At 43.3% G+C, this 18,379-nt stretch overlaps 1 protein-coding gene across 3 annotated transcripts in view; it reads right to left on the bottom strand.

Moving 5' to 3' along the window:
* Positions 1-18,379, bottom strand: part of GATB (glutamyl-tRNA amidotransferase subunit B) — a 43,210-nt gene that overhangs the window by 4,770 nt on the left and 20,061 nt on the right. For all 3 annotated transcript variants that reach the window (XM_042808216.1, XM_042808214.1, XM_042808215.1), the window contains exons 5-11: positions 17,913-18,035; positions 14,751-14,864; positions 13,587-13,671; positions 13,174-13,218; positions 10,949-11,138; positions 4,320-4,453; positions 3,810-3,888 (exon numbers count right to left, since the gene is read on the bottom strand). In XM_042808216.1, coding sequence (XP_042664150.1) covers positions 3,810-3,888; positions 4,320-4,453; positions 10,949-11,138; positions 13,174-13,218; positions 13,587-13,671; positions 14,751-14,864; positions 17,913-18,035 — 770 coding nt within the window. The remainder of the gene's footprint in view (positions 1-3,809; positions 3,889-4,319; positions 4,454-10,948; positions 11,139-13,173; positions 13,219-13,586; positions 13,672-14,750; positions 14,865-17,912; positions 18,036-18,379) is intronic.

The raw sequence follows: 18,379 nt of genomic DNA, 5'->3' as shown, positions 1-18,379 counted from the left end.
CCTGCTCCTTCCCTGAGGGCAGGAAGCTTTCTGTCCCCCGACGCCACCCCTCAGGAGGAGCCCTGTCCTCTTCCCACAGCACAGCCCACAGCCAGACGCCCTGAAGAGTCTGTAGCGCTGCAGAGATCAGGGGCTGGGCAGGGAGTACGCCGTATCGCTCTCCTGGAAGAAGGCAAATGTGATTTTTTTTGCGACTGGTGTGTATTCGAGCAGGATGGCGTGGGCTACAGGGAGGGGAAATCCGAAACAAGCAAAATCTACGCAGCCGATGGCAGAGTTACCCAGGAGGAACTCGTGCATCAGGCTGACTTAGATCAGGGGCAGGCCGGCTTGGCAGTCAGAGATCCAGCTCTGATTCCCTGCTATGCCCGTGCCAAACGTCTCCTGGCACTGAGGAGAGCTTGCCCATTAGAAACCTTCAAGGCACCAGATTTTCCCTGTGACATCTGTATCCTGTGTACTTTTAGTCTCCGCTTGGCTAGTAGAGCAACGACGTTATCAAGGCCCTTGCTTGTTTACAGGTATGTAGGAAAGCAGAAAGAGATGTGGCCAAGACCTGTCAAGGATGCACTTTTAAAAATGTGTTTCTCCACTTGGCAAGGAGCACGAATCTAAAGAAAGCAGTTTAAAAAATGATTTCAACTCATTTACACAAACTGCCTGCACCAGAACAGGAGGATCAAATTATGAAGCCTCCAGAGCCAAAACGAGAATCTCAGGCCTCATTTCCATTACTGAAATCTCAGTAGTTTCTACTATTGATTCGTGCCTGAGCGTGATTAGATTTTAATGATGTTCTGCAGTCTCTACCTACACCGGCATAGCAGCAAACCATTGGTCAAGATGAATTAATCAGGACTTACACGTCTGGCTGCCACGGGCATCACATCAGACGTTTTGCAACTGGTGAACGTGCCAGCTGACTGCTGTGCCTGAGAAGGCTCCAACTGGAAACCCTATCTGCAGTGATTTGCTGCCAAGGGTGGGAGGGAAGCGGCAGGCAGTACCACTCGAGTCGATCCCCTGGGCATCTCTCCTTTCCAGTGATGGAAGCCTCCGTGTCTGGCAGTTGTCCCTCAGCCTCTGAGAAAAGCGAGGGGCAGGCTGGGTCCAGTCTTCCAGATGGCATAGCCGTAATTGTCAAAGCAGATGCTTCTGTTTAGGTTTGTGTACTGTACTCATTTTCCCGCTAGCTACTTTGAAGTGACCTATGCGACTGCAGAAGCGAACGAGACCCCGGGGTCTGCTCTGCTCCACGCCCCACCACGGACCCCCGACAAAGGGCGTCCACGCAGAACTCGCTGCGGCGTGGCCCTCGGCGGCAGGGCCAACTTTCCATCCCCCCCCGGCCCAGGAACCAGCCTCCCCCCAACCACGTCGCGACCCAAAGGCGGGCCCCTTACGCCAGCCCGGCAAACGGGGCCTGTGGCCTCACCCCGGGCACCCTCCCCACACCAGGTCGGTTTCAGCCCCGGGCGAGGGGCACCGGCACCTCCCGCTGTGGGTGCCCCCCCCGGGCTGGCCCACAGCTCCTGCCCGTGTGGCTCCCCCCATCCAGGGCAGGCTCACCCCCCCCCCGCCCCACGCGCCGGCAGAGCGGGGAGCTGCTCCCCTTTGCACGGGCGGAAACCGCTTCGGAGACCTCTGGAGCAGGATGCTGGATTTGATGGCAAGTTGGGCACGAGCTCTGTAATTACCTAAGTGGTAATTACGGAAGCAGTCAGTGCCCTTCCCTTGGCATATGCGTCCTGCCATACGATGTTCCGTGTCTACAGTCAGCGCTCACAGCTTTTATCTGCCTGTGTTTTAGTGCCTGATACAGCAGAGACCCAACACAAAACCTTTTAAAAAATTTAAACTGTTAGCAGCTTCCCACAGCAAGCACGTATGTGTACGCAGGTCTGTGTGCTCACCCCGTCGAACCCTTCCATCCTTTCACGTTCGATCTGGCTCCACCACTGCAGTTCATTCTCCCCCACCCCAAGTGCTGCAATTCATCTGCTGTTGTGTGTGTATATATATAGCCTTTTCTGCCCTCGGGCCATCCAGTATCTCTGCCTACTGCTGAGAATTGTTATAAACATTTGTTATTCTTCCGACATCCAGGCAACCAAAATACTTTTCTAAATGTGGCAAGGTTTCTGCAGTTTGATAGCATCACTCAGGGATGGCAAACAGCGCTGTTATTTCTCTGTGTCCAATTTCAGAACACCGAGGACAACATGCACATTACAAGGAGTTGGTAATTAAACAAGAAAAGCATCTCTGAAATTCTTGACATTTCATAACCTGTCAGAAGTGCTGGCGCACGAATATATCACAAGGCAAGAAACTCCCGTAGAAGAGCACGGGTACCCTGCATCCACCTCCACAAGGAACCCCAGAGTTAAGGCTGGAGCTCTGCAGCTTCCCTTTCGAATGCAGACGCCAAACTGACGGGTGTGCCATAACCCCGCAGGCACAGAACCGCTCTGCATTCCAATGCTTTTCCTATTAATACTTTATCTCCTCTGTGAAGCTTTTACTTTTCCAATACAAAATTTCCCAATGCACACGCCTTAAGTCAGGCACTTAAATCCTTATTTATGACGCCTGTCACACGCAGCTGGCTATTCACAGAAGCAGACCAACAAGAAGACCAACTTAATGAAGACCCACAAGCATCTCCAAAAAAGAGAACAACAAACCAGGAAGCTTCGGTGTCTCCAAGTAGGGTGAAGAGCCACCTCTGCAACAGTTCCGCCTGGTTTATAACCATGCACAAAACAGTGAACTGACTTCAATACTACTCCCAAGTTGTGCTGGCATTAAATCAGTATGTGCTAGAAAGATGGAAAAAGATGGAGACCCGCTCTGTGTATTTCAGAGCGTTAAAAACTTCAAAGCAGACAAGGCAAGTTAAATTTCTTAATGAAGATATTTAAATTGCAATTAACAGTTTCACTGATGAACAACTGAGAAGAAGCAGTCATCTAATGTGCTTATCGAAAGGATAATAGCTAATCTGAAAAGACAATGCGTTCCGCGTAAATGAGTGGGCATCAATTTAAGGTGAATGACAGATTATTCCCTGTCGCACAAAGACTCCAGATTTTGCCCACAGCCACAGCAGTCACCATACCCATCATGAACTATACAATTTGAGATACAAATCATCAAGAGCTGATTTTGCAGACTGTCACAAGCAAGATGATACTTAAAAAGAGGGAGAAACGAGCTTTACCATCCGTACTTGCTTGAGACGTCCATGATGGCACTTGCTCAAAGAAGGACAAAAGGAAGGGCAGACCTCTCCACTTTTGACACAGGAATACACCAAAGCAGAACTCTTTTTGTGACTACACTCAGGTGAATTATATCCTTTTCCACACGCTAATGCCTGGGAATGAGGACCCTGCCGTCCTTAGGACCTACTAACTGATACTCTCAGCTTAACTCCAAGTCACGGATTAGCTCCCCCTGACCCTTCACTCAGGTCTGACTCGGCCTGTGAAACTGAGATCTAGTGTCCAGTCTGCTCAGAAGCAGGATTTAACTGACCTCAGTTCACACTGCTTCCATCTACTGCTTGGCTTCTGCCCCCTTCTAACACCGACTATGCAGACGTATCTGTAAGATTATATACACACAAGGCATTTTCATCTCTTGTATGTATGTGGTATAGAAACAAAATTAATACTTCATCAACACAATAAATAATTTCCTTTTAAAGCAAGCGATGTACTGGTACACACCGATTATAAACTCGCTACGTGGATGGAGTAAGCAGCCCCAGCTTCAAAGTACAGTAAAATCAAACAGGTACTTACCTGCTTTGCTGCTGTAGAAGAAATTTCTTTTTTTTCTAGAAGGTTCAGAAGGTCAGCCAGGACCAAAGAACTGACTGGGCTAGGGAAAAAGGAGCCAGAAGTTACCTCAGAGAATAAAGTGGAGGTTTCTAGGCTATTTGTTGCTTGCCTAAAGATCACACAGTTTAGCAGGACAAGCTAGCATTTTTCCTCATGACACACTGTATTCAACTTTGGTATTGATAGCCTGACTGTGCCTTTACTGTTGTCGTATTCCAGAGGAGGAAGACTCTGATTACTACTCTTAACTACACAGTCCTACTGACTCCGATTACTCCTCTTAACTACATGCAAGGTGTTTGGTTAACTCGGTTCAGCATGACAGCATCAAGGCCGACCTAGTACTGCCTCGTAACAAACTTCACAGATACTAAGTAAAGCAGAAGCGGGCAACAGAGTGACATGATACTAGTCGTGGTACATGCGAAAGATCACTTTTGTTTCACCACTGTAGTAATCAAGAAGCCTGACCTTTCATTTACTGTAAGGGAATGTTGTTTCAAATAACCGAGCAGGTCTTTCAAAATCCAGCCAATCACTTTCTTTGGCTTCATTTGGGTGTGTTTTACCACATTTTCAAAGAATTCTGTTAATCCATCTTCATTCTGTTTAGGAAAAGTGAAATGCATCAAAAAGATACCAGAGTGCAAACATGATTAATTATACAATTACATTTGGAGTATAAATACTCAGTCCTAAAGTAAACTTGGTTTTGTGAATCCACTGCAAATTCACAAGACTTTGGAGTAATTTTATTACCCTAACAGCAAACAAACTATATTATGTCTAGAATACATACATACAGCTTATCTGCCAGCCTGTCTGTTTCAACGGGACTTCCAATAAATGAGCAATCTTTTATCTCTCGACTCCACCCTTAAATTTGCATTTGGGAAGAGGTTTTCTCATCTCCTCATGGGGTTTAAGGACGTACAAGGCTAGAAAATGTAATGCTGCCATCTAACAGGCTGTCATGCTACCTTTGACCGAGAAGGGATTTTTCCCAAAACTGTCTACTGGTATTTCACTCCTGATCTTGCAATCACTTCTATTTATTTTGGTTTGAAAGAATAAGTTTAGCTTGCATTCACCCTTCAGTGATACGGAAGGGTCACACTGTAAGAAGCAGGGTTGTATTTTTCTAGTTTTTTCAGAGAAGCTATGTAAGCTTTTCCACAGCACCCTAAATGCTCAGAAGCTAAGATGGTAGGGGATTCAATTTATAGTCTAAGAGAAATCTGAGATTGTTTTTGGAAGAACAGATACAGCACGGTCTGCTGAATGCCGTGCTGTTTGTCATCAAGGCATTGATGGATCTTTAACTGTGGCACAGAACTCATTAGGCCTAGTGAAGGCTGAAGAGATAGTAAGCAGCAGCTCCTACCTTTCAAAGGAGGACTCCAAATGCAGTGTGCCACTGGGCTTCTGCAGTGTGTGGCACAAACACACAGGAGGACAAGCCAGCCCTCAGAAGCTGAGAGGCCACAGTTTAGAGCCAGACAAGGAGCTATTCTAAGCATACTGTCATCACAGCAAAAACATCTCCCGAGCACGTACTGACTGCAGCCAGATCTCTGGACAGTTCTGAGCAAAGAGTGCAGGGTAGACACTAAACCACAGCCTGACTTTTCCACTCAAACATATCCCATCAAAACAGTCTCATTCGCCCTTGGTTTTGAGGATAATTTATCACCACAGCAATACAGAACTTTAGACTTTCCTCCTCCAAACTTTCAGAACACAAATTTCCAACAGCTCTAGATACCACATTTTTCATTGGTAATGAGGTATGGCTTTTGAGAAGACTGTAGACTACTGCTCTCTGTTCTGTGAAACAGAACCAAATGCACTTAGATTAATGGTTGATAGGCTGTAAAATTGGTGTGACAAAAAATCAAGACCCATCCCATTTACCTTGAGACCGTGAGCAAAGAAACCAAGTTCTCAGCCTAGAAAAGCCACTGAGGTCCTTTTGTGAACCAAGGTAAACCTCGTAACTCCCCCTAGTTATCTATCTAATACACACAGGCATAATTCCCTTCTTTTCCAGTCTTCTTACAGATTTAACTAGCAGTTACTTTATAATCAAATTATGTAAAATTGAAGGCTAAATAAACTAGAGGAGCAAATTTGGCTTAAAAAAAAACAGTAAAGGAATGACATGATTACCAAAGTGCAGCAAACTCGATTAAAAACTCTGTGTGTGTGTGCTAAGTGGAAATACTAAAATGATGCATTACTGAATACTGTACTCTTTCTAATTCACCTCGGGATTCAATAGCACAAACACACACTGATTATTTAAACAGTGGGTTCCCTTCCACAAAAAAAAACACCTGTCCAATTTAGGTAGGAAAAAGTGAGCACGTATAAATGCTGGTTTCTTTACGCGTGCTGCAGAAGGTTTTACAACCACTCCAGGCAGAGTAGGTCTAGCTCCAACATTAGGCACACGCAAACAATGTCTGTGAATGGCACATGTCTGAGTGCAGGCTGCTCAGGCGCGGCACGTTCACCACGTATAGGCGAGAGAGCACATCTCTAGCAGCGGGCTCGTTCAGATTTCTGGATAGCAGCAGCCCGGCTGGAGCTACAGCTCTGGCCCTGCTGCCAGACCTTTGGAAATCAAGGACCAACGTATACCCAGCCTTCACATTTCATTCAGATGACTTCCAGGCAGCAAGAGCAGAAAAGCCCAGGGATACTCCAACAGACTTACATATGCTACCAGGTGCTCAACCCCACACTCACTACTTGTGCAGATGAAACCAGACATACTTCCCCAAGTTCCTTTGCATTTCATTTTAGATTTCTTTAAGTGACTGTCATTTTCTGTAGCCAAAGAGTAGGAAAACCCAGCAATGCTAGACTGAAATGAATAAGGCAGAATGTCAAAACATCAAAATGAATGACAGAAATGAAACATTTTCCTCATTTTCTTGCCATATTAGAAAAATGTAGGCATAACTTGATTAGCTTCAATTTCTAGATACTGTACTACTTGAACCTGACTTTAATTTGTTCTGCATTTTGGCCAGCTTTCTCCATGCCACATTCACTCCAGCTATCAACACACACAGACCTGTCCCTTGCAATAGATGTGAGCGGAAAAACCACTGCATGCTCTATCATACTGGTTTACAGGAATGCTAACAGACTGTTCTCACTTAATTCTGAATAGCGTATTTTAATCTTCATAGAAAGAAAACCAGAAATCTGGACTCGTAGCACCCTGATTCTGATCCAGGCCCACTCGGCGCTCCCATTACACTCCAAATATGCTGTAACTTATTCATTAGTCTCACTGGCATGAAATCTGACATACCAATACTTCAACCAGATGCAAATTTCTTTCTTAAACATGGTTTAAAAACGATCATTTAATAGTACTGAGATGTCAAAAAAACCCTAGTGGTGGAGTGATTTCAGATGCTTTTTAAACGAGTTTAAAACAGCACATTATTTTACAGAATACCGTAGGTACAACCTTTAGGGACACTGGGTCTGCAACGCAAACTTACGCTTTTAAAGACCCATAATGTTTCCCAAAGAACTGAAGAAGAAAACTACATTAATGTTCACCAAAAGAAATGTCATTTCCTGCCTTCTTATTCCCATTTTCACCATCACAACTCCCACAATAACCAACTGTGAAGTAACAACTGCTGCAAAAATGTGCAAGATTGTCAGGGGAAAAAAACAGAAAATCTAGCCTATTAGAGAAGCAGAGCAGTCAAAGTTCAAATTTTTTCTTACAGCTTCTCATAAAATGATTTAAGTTCTAAAAATAAGCATAAATTCACCTGCACACCAACGTGTATGAGGATGGCATGTCATAAACAAAACGGTCAAAACCAACTTCTGTGGCATCCCACTTTTGTTTGAAAGATTCACCAATGTAATTGTTCCACCAGAGCAATAAGCCAAAGCCCAAGTGAAACGGCCGCTTTTATCTGAGTCAGCCGAGGAACCGTATATACACAGGAAAACTTGGGAATTCAGATGAGAAGGGAAGTGATCAGACTGGGGTTTTTTTTCCAATGCTGTACTGTGACAAGTCATCTATTTTTTTGGATGGACCTCCCCGGACTTCAGCATGCTTTTTGAAAACATAATGTCACATTAATGTCTATGCCAATACATCTTTCTTTTTTTTTTTACTCAGTAGGAAGCAAGACAAAAAGATTATAATACCATAACTGGCAAAGTTATCAGAGATCCTTCTCAACTGCAGTATTTGCCAGCCTACCAGTGTGCACAGCAAAGTAGAAATTGCATGCAGAAACCGAGTACCCAAATACCATGCAGTCTACGTGGCTCAGAGAACTGCATCTTTCTGAATAAGAATGGTTCTGCATGAAGAAAATCAGAAACTTCATTTATTTTCACAATTTATACAAAACTGTCAAAAATGTAGCAGTTTACACTTAAGAAACTTCAGGTATGAAGATATTAATAGGTAATGCTCTCCCCTTCCATTGCATGAGTCTCAGATTCTCAGTACTGCAGCACGTACAGGCAGCGACTGTACACAAGAATAAAGCTCACAAAGCAAGCTCGGAAACTAACTTGCATGCTGAAGTATGGTATTGTTTTATTATAACTTTGGCACATAATGTTTTCTCTAACAAGTTGGCACAGAGCAGAGATTTTTGCATTTTAGAGTCATCCCTCTACCATTGCCATTTATTTAATGAGCACTCCTGGGTGCTCTAACTTGAAAGAATGCTCATTAGATTTGTGCATCTGGCCCTATCAGCAATCTTCTGCAACTTTTGATATAAGCTTAACACAGCAACGGACATACCGTTTTCAGAAGAATTAAGGTTAACTGGTCTCCCAGTGAACAGGCAAGCAACTTTTATGGAGAGTATACACGCTGACATTCTAATGCACAATAAAAGACGACCCACAATGAAGAACATGTTCACTTCATGCATTCAAATGGATGCATTATCTTATTACAAGCTGAATCCCAAATTTCAGCTTGGAGCTCATTAATTGTCTTCTACGTTGCAGAATGGAAAAAAAAAAAAAAAAGTTAAAAGGGAAGAAGCAAAGACAATAGTGGATTTCAGAGAACAGCTGGAAAGAAAGGGCAGTTGATGAGGTAAATATGTAGGGCTAGTTGGTAGAGACAACAGAAGCCACACAGCAGAAGCCATCAATACTAGTAAAATCGAAACGCGCGAGAAGTGGGTTGATGCCAAGTGAAAAGAGTGGGTGTACTGGGTCTGGCTGGGATGGAGTTTATTTTCTCAAGAGGGTGCTGGTTTGGATTTGTGACTAAAGCAGTGCTGACAACACACCAGTGTTCTGGCTACTGCTGAGCAGTACCTCCACCTCCTCTTTTCCCCACTCTGGCCCCCACAGTGAGTAGGCCAAGGGTGGGCACAAAGCTGGGTGAGGACAGAACCTGGACAGCTAACCCAGAGTGACCCAGGGGATATTCCGTGCCACAGAACACCCTGCTCAACAAGAGTAAGTGAGGGAAGGGGATTATGGGGGAGGTAGTTTTGGTCAGAGACTGATTGGGCATGAGTCTACTTGTGGGAGGTGGTGATTGCATTTGCATCACTTTTGGGGTTTTCCCCTTCCTCCTTCCTTCACTTATTTAAGTGTCTTTATCTCAAACCATGAATTTTCTCACTTTTGCTCTTCCTATTCTCTTCCCTGTTGCACTGGTGGGGGGAATGAGCAAGCAGCTGTGCTACTTAGCAGCTGGCCAGGGTCAACCCACCACAGAGGAGGAGAAGGAAAGAAGTCAAAAAAGGGGTTCAAGACCTATCTACCCTTCTCAGCTCTGTTTATTTTCATATGTGAGAAGTTGATGTGAAAAAAATGCATATAAAGACAGGAATACTGACTGTGAAGTCACATTTTGGAGCTTAGTCACTGAAAGAGAAATCTAAGAACTACTGACATATCTTGATGCTATCACTGCAGCCTCATGACTTAGATGAGACTTATGACTCACCTGCCCACCAAACAGGAGATCTACAACTCACTAAAATGGCACACCATCACAAAAGCAGTTTTCCTAACAGCTTTCTTCAGAAGAAAGAACCATTTTTTTTTCTGTAGAACCAGCTTCTGTACAAGTGTATTAAATTACACACACTCAAAGGAGGGATATTAGGTAGGTAAGTTATGTGGACTGCTCTCCCTCCATTTATATTCAAAGGAAAGGAACTCCTCCAGAGGACAATTTAAAGTACTTACGGTTCTGCTCTGAATCTTACTCTAAGTAAGTCCTTTTCCTTCTGTCTCCACTAATCACAGAGGTAACTAAAGCAGGACAGGACACTGTCCTAGCTTAGCTGGCTAGATGAAATGTCTAATCTTAGGTGAGTATGCTACCCCCTCTCTTCCACCCCCCCCCCACCCCGAGTTATCATTGACATCATGCAGTTTGTAGCTAAGAAGCTCAAAGTCCTTCACAATAACTTTGGAAGTTATGAGATTTTTCTGTCATTTCCTTATTTATATCCACATTTGCCACACCCTCTTCTTTTTCATCCCCTCTCCTGAACTCATCCCTGGGAAACTGCACTGTGAGGTCAAAGTTGATGTTGTACAGCCATTTTGTGTATTTACCTAAGATTAAGTCTGGGGTTTTTTTCCAAATAATATGGAAGCCAGATCAACAGGTATGTGAAGCTGAAAGATTTAAATTTTGGGGTTTGCTTCTGCAGTCAGTATTTAACACATTAATAGACGTGTTTTTCTGACAGTGTGCCCAGCCTTGTACCAGACCCAAAGAGCAGGCACTTGCAGACAAGGACCTGTCAGCAGGAAGTCGCACATTTGTTCCAGTCAGTCACGGGTGCATCCATGTGTAGACAGACAAGATCAATATTAAATAACAGTTATTTGACTGCACCTTGCATGAGAAACACTTCTAGGCACGTTGTATATGGTTTCTTTTCCCTATCATTCTACGTATATGGCTCCAAGATACAAAGTATGCATTGGACATATTTCCAACTATAGTTCCATGAGCACTGACAGCTGGTTAGTATGACATTTGTAAATCTTTTCAAGAACCATGCAACTTTCAAGTTTCTAGGCTTATTTTAGCACTTGATCAATAGACCTACCAATAAGGTGAAGCTGTGTTCAGGAAGAATCCCATACCGTTCAACAAGCTTTGCTCTCTTCACACTGGGGAGGTCAGGAAGTCTCTCATGAATCCAGTCAATATTTACCACTTGCTGATGGTTCATATTAGCTGGCAAAGATTTCGCATCGTACAGAATCAATGGAGGAAGGTTTGGCTCTGGCATAAATCTAGTAAAAATGAAAAAAACCTCCTTCATAATTATTTTCAGTCAGAAGATAAACAACAAAGAATAAAATTTATATCACAAGTTTATACTTACCTGGAAGTTGCGTTACTATGTCAACTGAACAAAATATTAAAAATTCATGACTTGGTGTATCACCATTAAGTAGTAAGAGATCAGCCTCTGAACCGCTGCAAAGCCTCTATTTTCTTTGAGTATTTGCCACTGATTGTCAGAGAGTCAACGATAGAAAAGGGGTAATTAATGCTTCTGCACCCAAAATTATAATTAAAAAAATAATAAACCCAATAAGAATATATATGGAAACAACCCACTCCCTTTGGCATCAAGCATGAACTTGTGGATCTGGACAAAACCAGGAGTGGATGGCAGGGAAAAACCCAGATTGACAGCCAACTGCCAGGACTGATCTGGGCAGGTTGCAACCTTTTCCAGACTAACTTCAAAAATCTTGATGAAATCTCATGCTGTGCTAAAAGCAAAGTTACTGTGCTCAGCAGGGTGCCATCACAGAACAAAAGGCTCCCTTAAAGAGAAGGCCAATTCAAACCACTTGAATAACTGCGATTGAAGCAGAAACCTCTCTCTTGCATGATCAAATGAGGGGTTCAAAAGCATCAGAATAAAGGACATTGGGCACCCTCTACATTTACTGTAGTAATTTCTATTTCCAATCTGCCTAAACATAGATTTTAAGTTTAATGTATAATGTGCAGTAGTAAATTACAAAAAATCTGAAAAGCACAGTTTAAAACTGCTCTTATCTTAGGAATAATCTGCCTGGTGTCTTTATTTGAAGTATCTTAGACTCACCAGTTTTGCCTACATCTTCATGAATTTTCTTTTGCATTTGTTCAAATTAGTCTTGTTAAATAAGCCCCATGCTCGCCCTTACCATAACAAGGAATTTACAAAATGATCACTGCCTTTTCTGCTGCAGTTCTACAAACAATAACTTAAAAAGCAGATTTAGAGTTTGCGGGATGGTTTCAAAATCCTTGCTCTGCTCCAGGTAAGATCAGCAGTAGAGTATATCTAGATCTAACAGGAACACAGATACGGCAAAGCTAAGAGGCTCTGAAAGTTCTCCAGCTGGGAAGTGAACAGTGGGAGTAACAGGAAGACTCTCTAGGATGCAAAGCTAGGGAACTACTGGGAGGGCCAGCACGAAGATGGCCTTAACCAGGGGAGGAGACAGGCATGCACAGAGCAGGAGAAGGGGTGCTCAGAGCAATCAGCAATCACTGAGCTTCCCCAGCCCATCCAGACACCACTGTGATTCCCTCTCGTGCTAGGGCACTAAGTGGCTGTGCTGCTGCTCTGCAGCGCTGCCTCAGCACTTGTTCCCAGCAGCACTGCTTCCCAACAAGACCTGTGCTTTGTCCCCTCACCCTCTGGCTAAGTCCCTCCTGGGTGGCTGATTATGGTTTGATGGCTGTCGTCTTGCACTAGTGGAAGGCAAGAAGTACTTCGCAAGGTAACATCTTCATTAGGCCTACACAAACGTTATGGTAGAAACCTGCCTATGAGAATGCGGACACTTCTCAAAAGTAGTTAGGATTTTCAAACAGCGATTGTGATCTGTGATCACAGATTTGAAGTATGGAAAGGCAGAGACTGCTATCTGAAAATCATTTCCCTCAGGATTGTCTTAAAGCGGGAACAATGCTTAACTCAGAATATTCTTATGGTTTATGTCTGGCCTTCTTAAGAATACACGTCCACGTGCCACAAAGTAAACCTTCAACTTACCCACTTTGAGTTAAAGTAGTCCAGCTTAGTTTTTCAGAAAGGTCTATGGGTTTTAGCAGAGATGAGACACGGTTCTAGATCTGAACTGCTCAGGTTAGCACTGATTCCGATAGGTCTCTTACCCTTCCAGTGGAAGGTAACCTTCCAATACATACTCACTATGCTGACTAACTTCATATGCTCATTTCACTGACTACACTTAAGAAATTAAATAAATTCTCAATTATCGAAATGTTAACTTTGTTTAAAAAAAAAAAAAAAGATACCGATAATCCTGCTTTCCTTCTTTGTCTCTCATGGGTACAGTGCACCTAAAATAAAAACAAAACAAGATGTGGTAAGTGGTACACCACAGAATTAGTTTTATGGCAAAAACACAAAACAAAAACTTTGTCTTATGAAGATCAGGAGAGCTTCCTCAGTCTGCTTCAAAGAATGCGCGTATGTAAGAGGGCAGTTGTTTTCCACACAGACACCGCTTGATGTAGCACACAATCTGCTGTGGAAAAGCCTCGACACTAAGAATAAATTACCACCTGTGAAGAGACTATGTTTATGGACTTTAGCTTGAGAAGACAGAAGTTGAGCAATACTACGTTACCTCTCCTGATCATGCCACTAGGTATCCCTGGCACTCTAAAGCTGCTATTCCTGATATTTTTCCAAAATAAAAACTCACCCAAGCTTGGAATCAAAGGCTCTTGTTTCATTCAGAATTGTTCCTCCATTTTCAAGTTCTTCAATTTGCCTCTTTATTTCATAGTCTGACAGAAACAAAAGAAAAAAGAATAAGCTTGTTATACTGCACTATTAGCTTTTGTACACTGCACCATTTCATTTTTCACTGCTATGTAATAATGGAATACTTTGTTGTTTTAACCGTAATGAAATAAACAGCACTAGTTACAGGCAGAATTATCAGTCACTGTCTCTCTCTCCAGCATGGTTTCTTTCTCTGCATGTTTTCCTTATCTTCTTTCATTCCCTTTAAACAGAAAACATTTCCTCCCAGGCACTACAGCCAAACCATACGTTCCTAGTGACCTTCCTATCAGTCGAGTTTTCTTTTAGAGAGGTCATAGTCATCCTTTCTTGCTCATACCCAAGCTGCATCTGAACTTCATACACACCACCGGCCAGATTCAGTGGAAAGCCATCATCTACACTGGGGGACACAGCTACTGCTAACATATTTCAGTACTAAACATGCTAGGCATTGAATCATATGAGCTTTATTCTTCCTGCACCCAGAGGGTTACCTCTGCAAGAAAAATGCAGACTAACACAGCTGCTATCCCCACTGTACCCCATACTAAGTTTTATTCTGTCAGGGAGCAGGAAGAGTGGGGCTGCTCCACAACGGGGGACAAGCCAGGAGCCGAGGGTGACCACAGCAGAGGCAGAGCCCTCACTGCCCAGTGCAGCCCCACTGGTCCAACCAGCATGGGCAGAGGCTCGTGCTATTGACAGGGTGCACTGACAGTCTCGCTCAAAGTGAGGGCGTGAGCTGGGCCCAGGGTCCGTCCAGGGAGCTCAGTCCAATGCAGCAGGAGGTAAATCCAGAGACAGGACTGGGAACAAGACTACAGAACAGGTCCAAGGTCCACCAAGAGACAGGACTGAAAACTGGCACACTTGTGACGTAGCTCAGGCACAGTGTGAAGGTCCCAGCCTGAGCTTAAATGGGACTTCGGGACCCATGGGCAAGGTGTATGGCTGGGACACCCAGATGAAGCCAGTCAGGGCATTTAAGGCCAGTTACTGCACTCAGGAGCCTGACATATTTCATATCAGACCACATAAAATATCTAGAATGCTCCTGTAATGAAGCAACCATCATTACCTACTGCTTTTGCCAGGAATCGTATGCTATTGATATTCTTCACCTCGGTCCTCACTCCATATGGCTCTCCAGGGTGATGCACAGAAATGTTGGCATCCACTCTCAGCTGACCCTCTGTAAAAGGAAACTTCATCAACAGAATAGTCTTCCCTGTAAACTAAAAACCTTGTCATGCATTAATAAACTGCATGTTATGTGCAGAGCATTAATAGCAGACCTCTCCATATGTTCAGAAAGGAGTAACAACCACCTCATCATAGCATTCTGTTTGTGATTCCATCTAAAACTCTGCCTCCAATCATTCAAAATTTTCTGAGAATACTAATTTTTAAAAAAAATTACTGCTCATAATTTGTCTGAGAGAAAACTGCATGGTGCAGTGCAGCACAGATCCTCTAAGCCATAGTGAAAAAAGCTTCTGATTCACAGCTCTTAAATAACGGGCTGAATTAGACAAGCAATTTACAGTGGTGGATTGTGAGCTTCCATTCCTCTAAAAACAGCATAAAAATACCTTTTGGAATTACAATTTGATGGATATATACTACCCTAGCATAGAACACAAGAACTTACAGTTATGTTGAACAGATTTACTAAGATGTTCTTGGAAATTTACAGCTCAAGGACAAAATGTGAGAAGTAGTGGATTTTTTTTTTTTGGTAATTTTCTTCCTCTCCTTCAAGAAACTGCAGTCTCTGCCCCACCCCCACCTCCCCCCAAAATTTCTCTGACTGCCAAAAACTGAAACTGAATACAAAGTTACATATAAAAGCATCCTGCACTTTTAGTCCAAATGGAATAATGCCCTTAGAGATCTCTAATGACTCAACCACAAGTAATTGTATCTTTCTAAGTTTTGTCCCTCTAAAGACATCCCTTCTGAGAAGAAAAGGCTTGCCACAGTTATTCAACTGGTGGGAACAAACAAATAGGAGAGGTTGTACTAAAAAGAAACATAATTTCTCCCATATTGAACAGTGAACATCTGTAGCCTTCCTCCTTTTTTTTTTTTTTTAATTTAAAATACAGACAAAAAGAAACAAATACTGTTTAGATACAGCAGTGTTATCAAAGAGAGCACAAAATAGCTCAGAATTAAACCTGTGAAGACATCCACAGCTTCAGAATCTGTTCCAGTCAATAAATGTAAATTGACTAGAGGGGCCTTGGTATGCTTTGTAAAAGTAGACTGGTTGATAGCACACTGATTTCCTCTGTCTTCATAGAGTCTTGCCAGACATGCAAATGAAGGACAAAGGTGCCGGAATGAGCCAACATCTCTTTCAAGGGAAGGGTTTTGCATGTGCTCCCTCTTTGGGGTGAAATGACTACTTGTTCCAAAAGAGAAATAGTCTTGTCCCACCCTCGCTTCACGTTGAGACATGACCTGCTTCTACTTGGATGTAGGTGTCAATGTGACAAGACAATGAAGTTAATCGGGCATAAGTGAAAGGAGAGCCAGGCCCCAAATGTTCTCAGAAAAGCTTTTTTCCTTTAAGCCCACTTTAAGTCCAGCTTCTTTTCCTTTCATTTTGCAATGAAATCATCTTTTCATCTGTTTGTTGTTAATGAAATAATACCTGATAAAACTGGGCACTTGTCTCCATTGAACACACAAGTAGAATGAAGGTAAAATATGAAAATGTAAAGCCCTCATTTGAAAGAAAGTAATTATGATGAGTATGTCCATGAAGACCTTTGAAGAAGCCTGCAAACTGGCTGCTTAATATTAACAACTGTGCCCCATCTGACATGTGGAAAACTAGTGTGAGAAAAGATTCAGAGGCATATATAATGTCTAGCAATTATTATTTCCCCTTACATTAAATTAGATTTGCATCACTAGCTAACATTTATTGGATCCCATTTATTGGGTGATACATGGACCACTCTGACTCAGTTCTCTGGGAGATGCATCCACTTACACTGTGGACTGAATGTGTTGCCAGAACAGCGGAGCCAACTGCCACAGGCAGAAGTACAGCTTACATTGTGAACACTAATAGGCAGCTGATAATTTGGGGTATGCGTGGAGGAGATGAATGCCCAAAACTGTACTTTTAAACTCTCAAGCAGCCGCCTGCTATTTGCTAGCTGTAACCATGAGCTGGTTGTAAATTTTTATAACATTAGGACTGAGCAAAAATGGCATGACCTGAATCCTCTACTTAATAAGAGAGGCATGAGACAGAATCACCAGTTAGGAGGCTGGTCACGCACCGTGTTTCTGCGCATCACCTACTGCAAAAACTGGGGCCTCAGGGTTCCAGAAAGAAGCACTGGTGCCAATATCAGAGGCTCCCCAATGAGGAATTGGTCTCAGAAAGACAGGAGTCATCTTGGCTAGAGAGATCCTAGAGGTAGGGGAGAATCCCGAAGATCAGAGAGATGCATGGAGACAAATGCCAGTGGATGCTTAGGGACGGTGGCCTCTAACACCTGAGACCAGTACCTGCAAACCTGCTGCACAGCACGAACCAGCACAAATTTCTGGCCCACCTCCCCAGACCACCAGTGATCTCCCTAGTGGGAAGAGACATTGAAAACTAGTGAGCATAACGCTGGAGGGGAGGGAGAGAGAGACTGAGTGTGTGAAACAATCAAGTAGGGTAAAAGCTGTTTTCTCTCTGGCTCTTAACTCCAGCACCCATGTCTGCTATGTGCTGTCATTTACTCCATCTCACCCATGACACCAGCACAAGTTTACTGCCTACAGCCATTTTATGACTAGCTGAGACCTGACACACAACATACAAGGCGACCCATGCTCCCACTACTTTGTCCCATAACTTCCATATTCTACAACTAATCTTTACTACCGGTCTTCTGGGCTGCAGCACTGTGCCAAGCAAGATGAGGACAGACAGGGAGAAACACCACAAGAACCCTGGGGACGTTTCTCCCTGCCGAGGTTTATCCTGTAAAACTGTTGTGTGAGGCAATATAAAACCTAACACTGCAAAGCTCTGCAGATGAAGGCAGGCCCGTAAGGACACCTCGAGCATGTCAGACGTTAGGACAGGCTCTGAGGATTGTAAAAACAGCTAGAAAAGGCTATGCGTTATAAGCAACCACAGAGCAAAATAACCAGAAGCTGCAAAACTCCTGCAAATGCAGAGAATTACTGGTGACAAGGGAACATGCCCTTCCCCCTTCTGTACCTGCCATGACTGCCTGGCTGCTCCCAAGTGTTTGAAGAATGAGCTGAAGCTCTCTGACTGCTGCAGCTGCTTCTTCCCCACAGCACATATCAGGCTCCATGACAACCTCCATGAGGCCGACTCCTATCAGGGAAAGAGACGGGAGATTTTCAACAATAGCTTTTGATCTTGGCGTATTAGAGTGAAACTGGCTAAACACATGAAAGCACTTGGGCTTTTTTTGAAAAAAATAAACCCCCATGTATTATTTAGTAACTGTCACTATGAGCCTAGCTGCAGATCGCTATAAAAACTTTTCTTCTTATTTTTTTTAAAGGAACAGACAAACAGCAGACAATCCTCCACCCTTTGATGACATGGAGATCAGAAGGACACGTTCCTCTTCTGCCTCTCTAGGACAACTCTCATTTAAAGCCAATTCGATTCCAGATGCAAATCTGTTTATCTTAAACTCATTTTGGAACAGA

The sequence above is a fragment of the Tyto alba genome, unplaced genomic scaffold (genome assembly GCF_018691265.1).
Source record: "Tyto alba isolate M040663 unplaced genomic scaffold, T.alba_DEE_v4.0 Super-Scaffold_6, whole genome shotgun sequence".
NCBI lineage: Eukaryota > Metazoa > Chordata > Aves > Strigiformes > Tytonidae > Tyto > Tyto alba.
The sequence above is the reverse complement of the archived record's forward strand: the minus strand, read 5'-3'. Positions and strand labels throughout refer to the sequence as shown.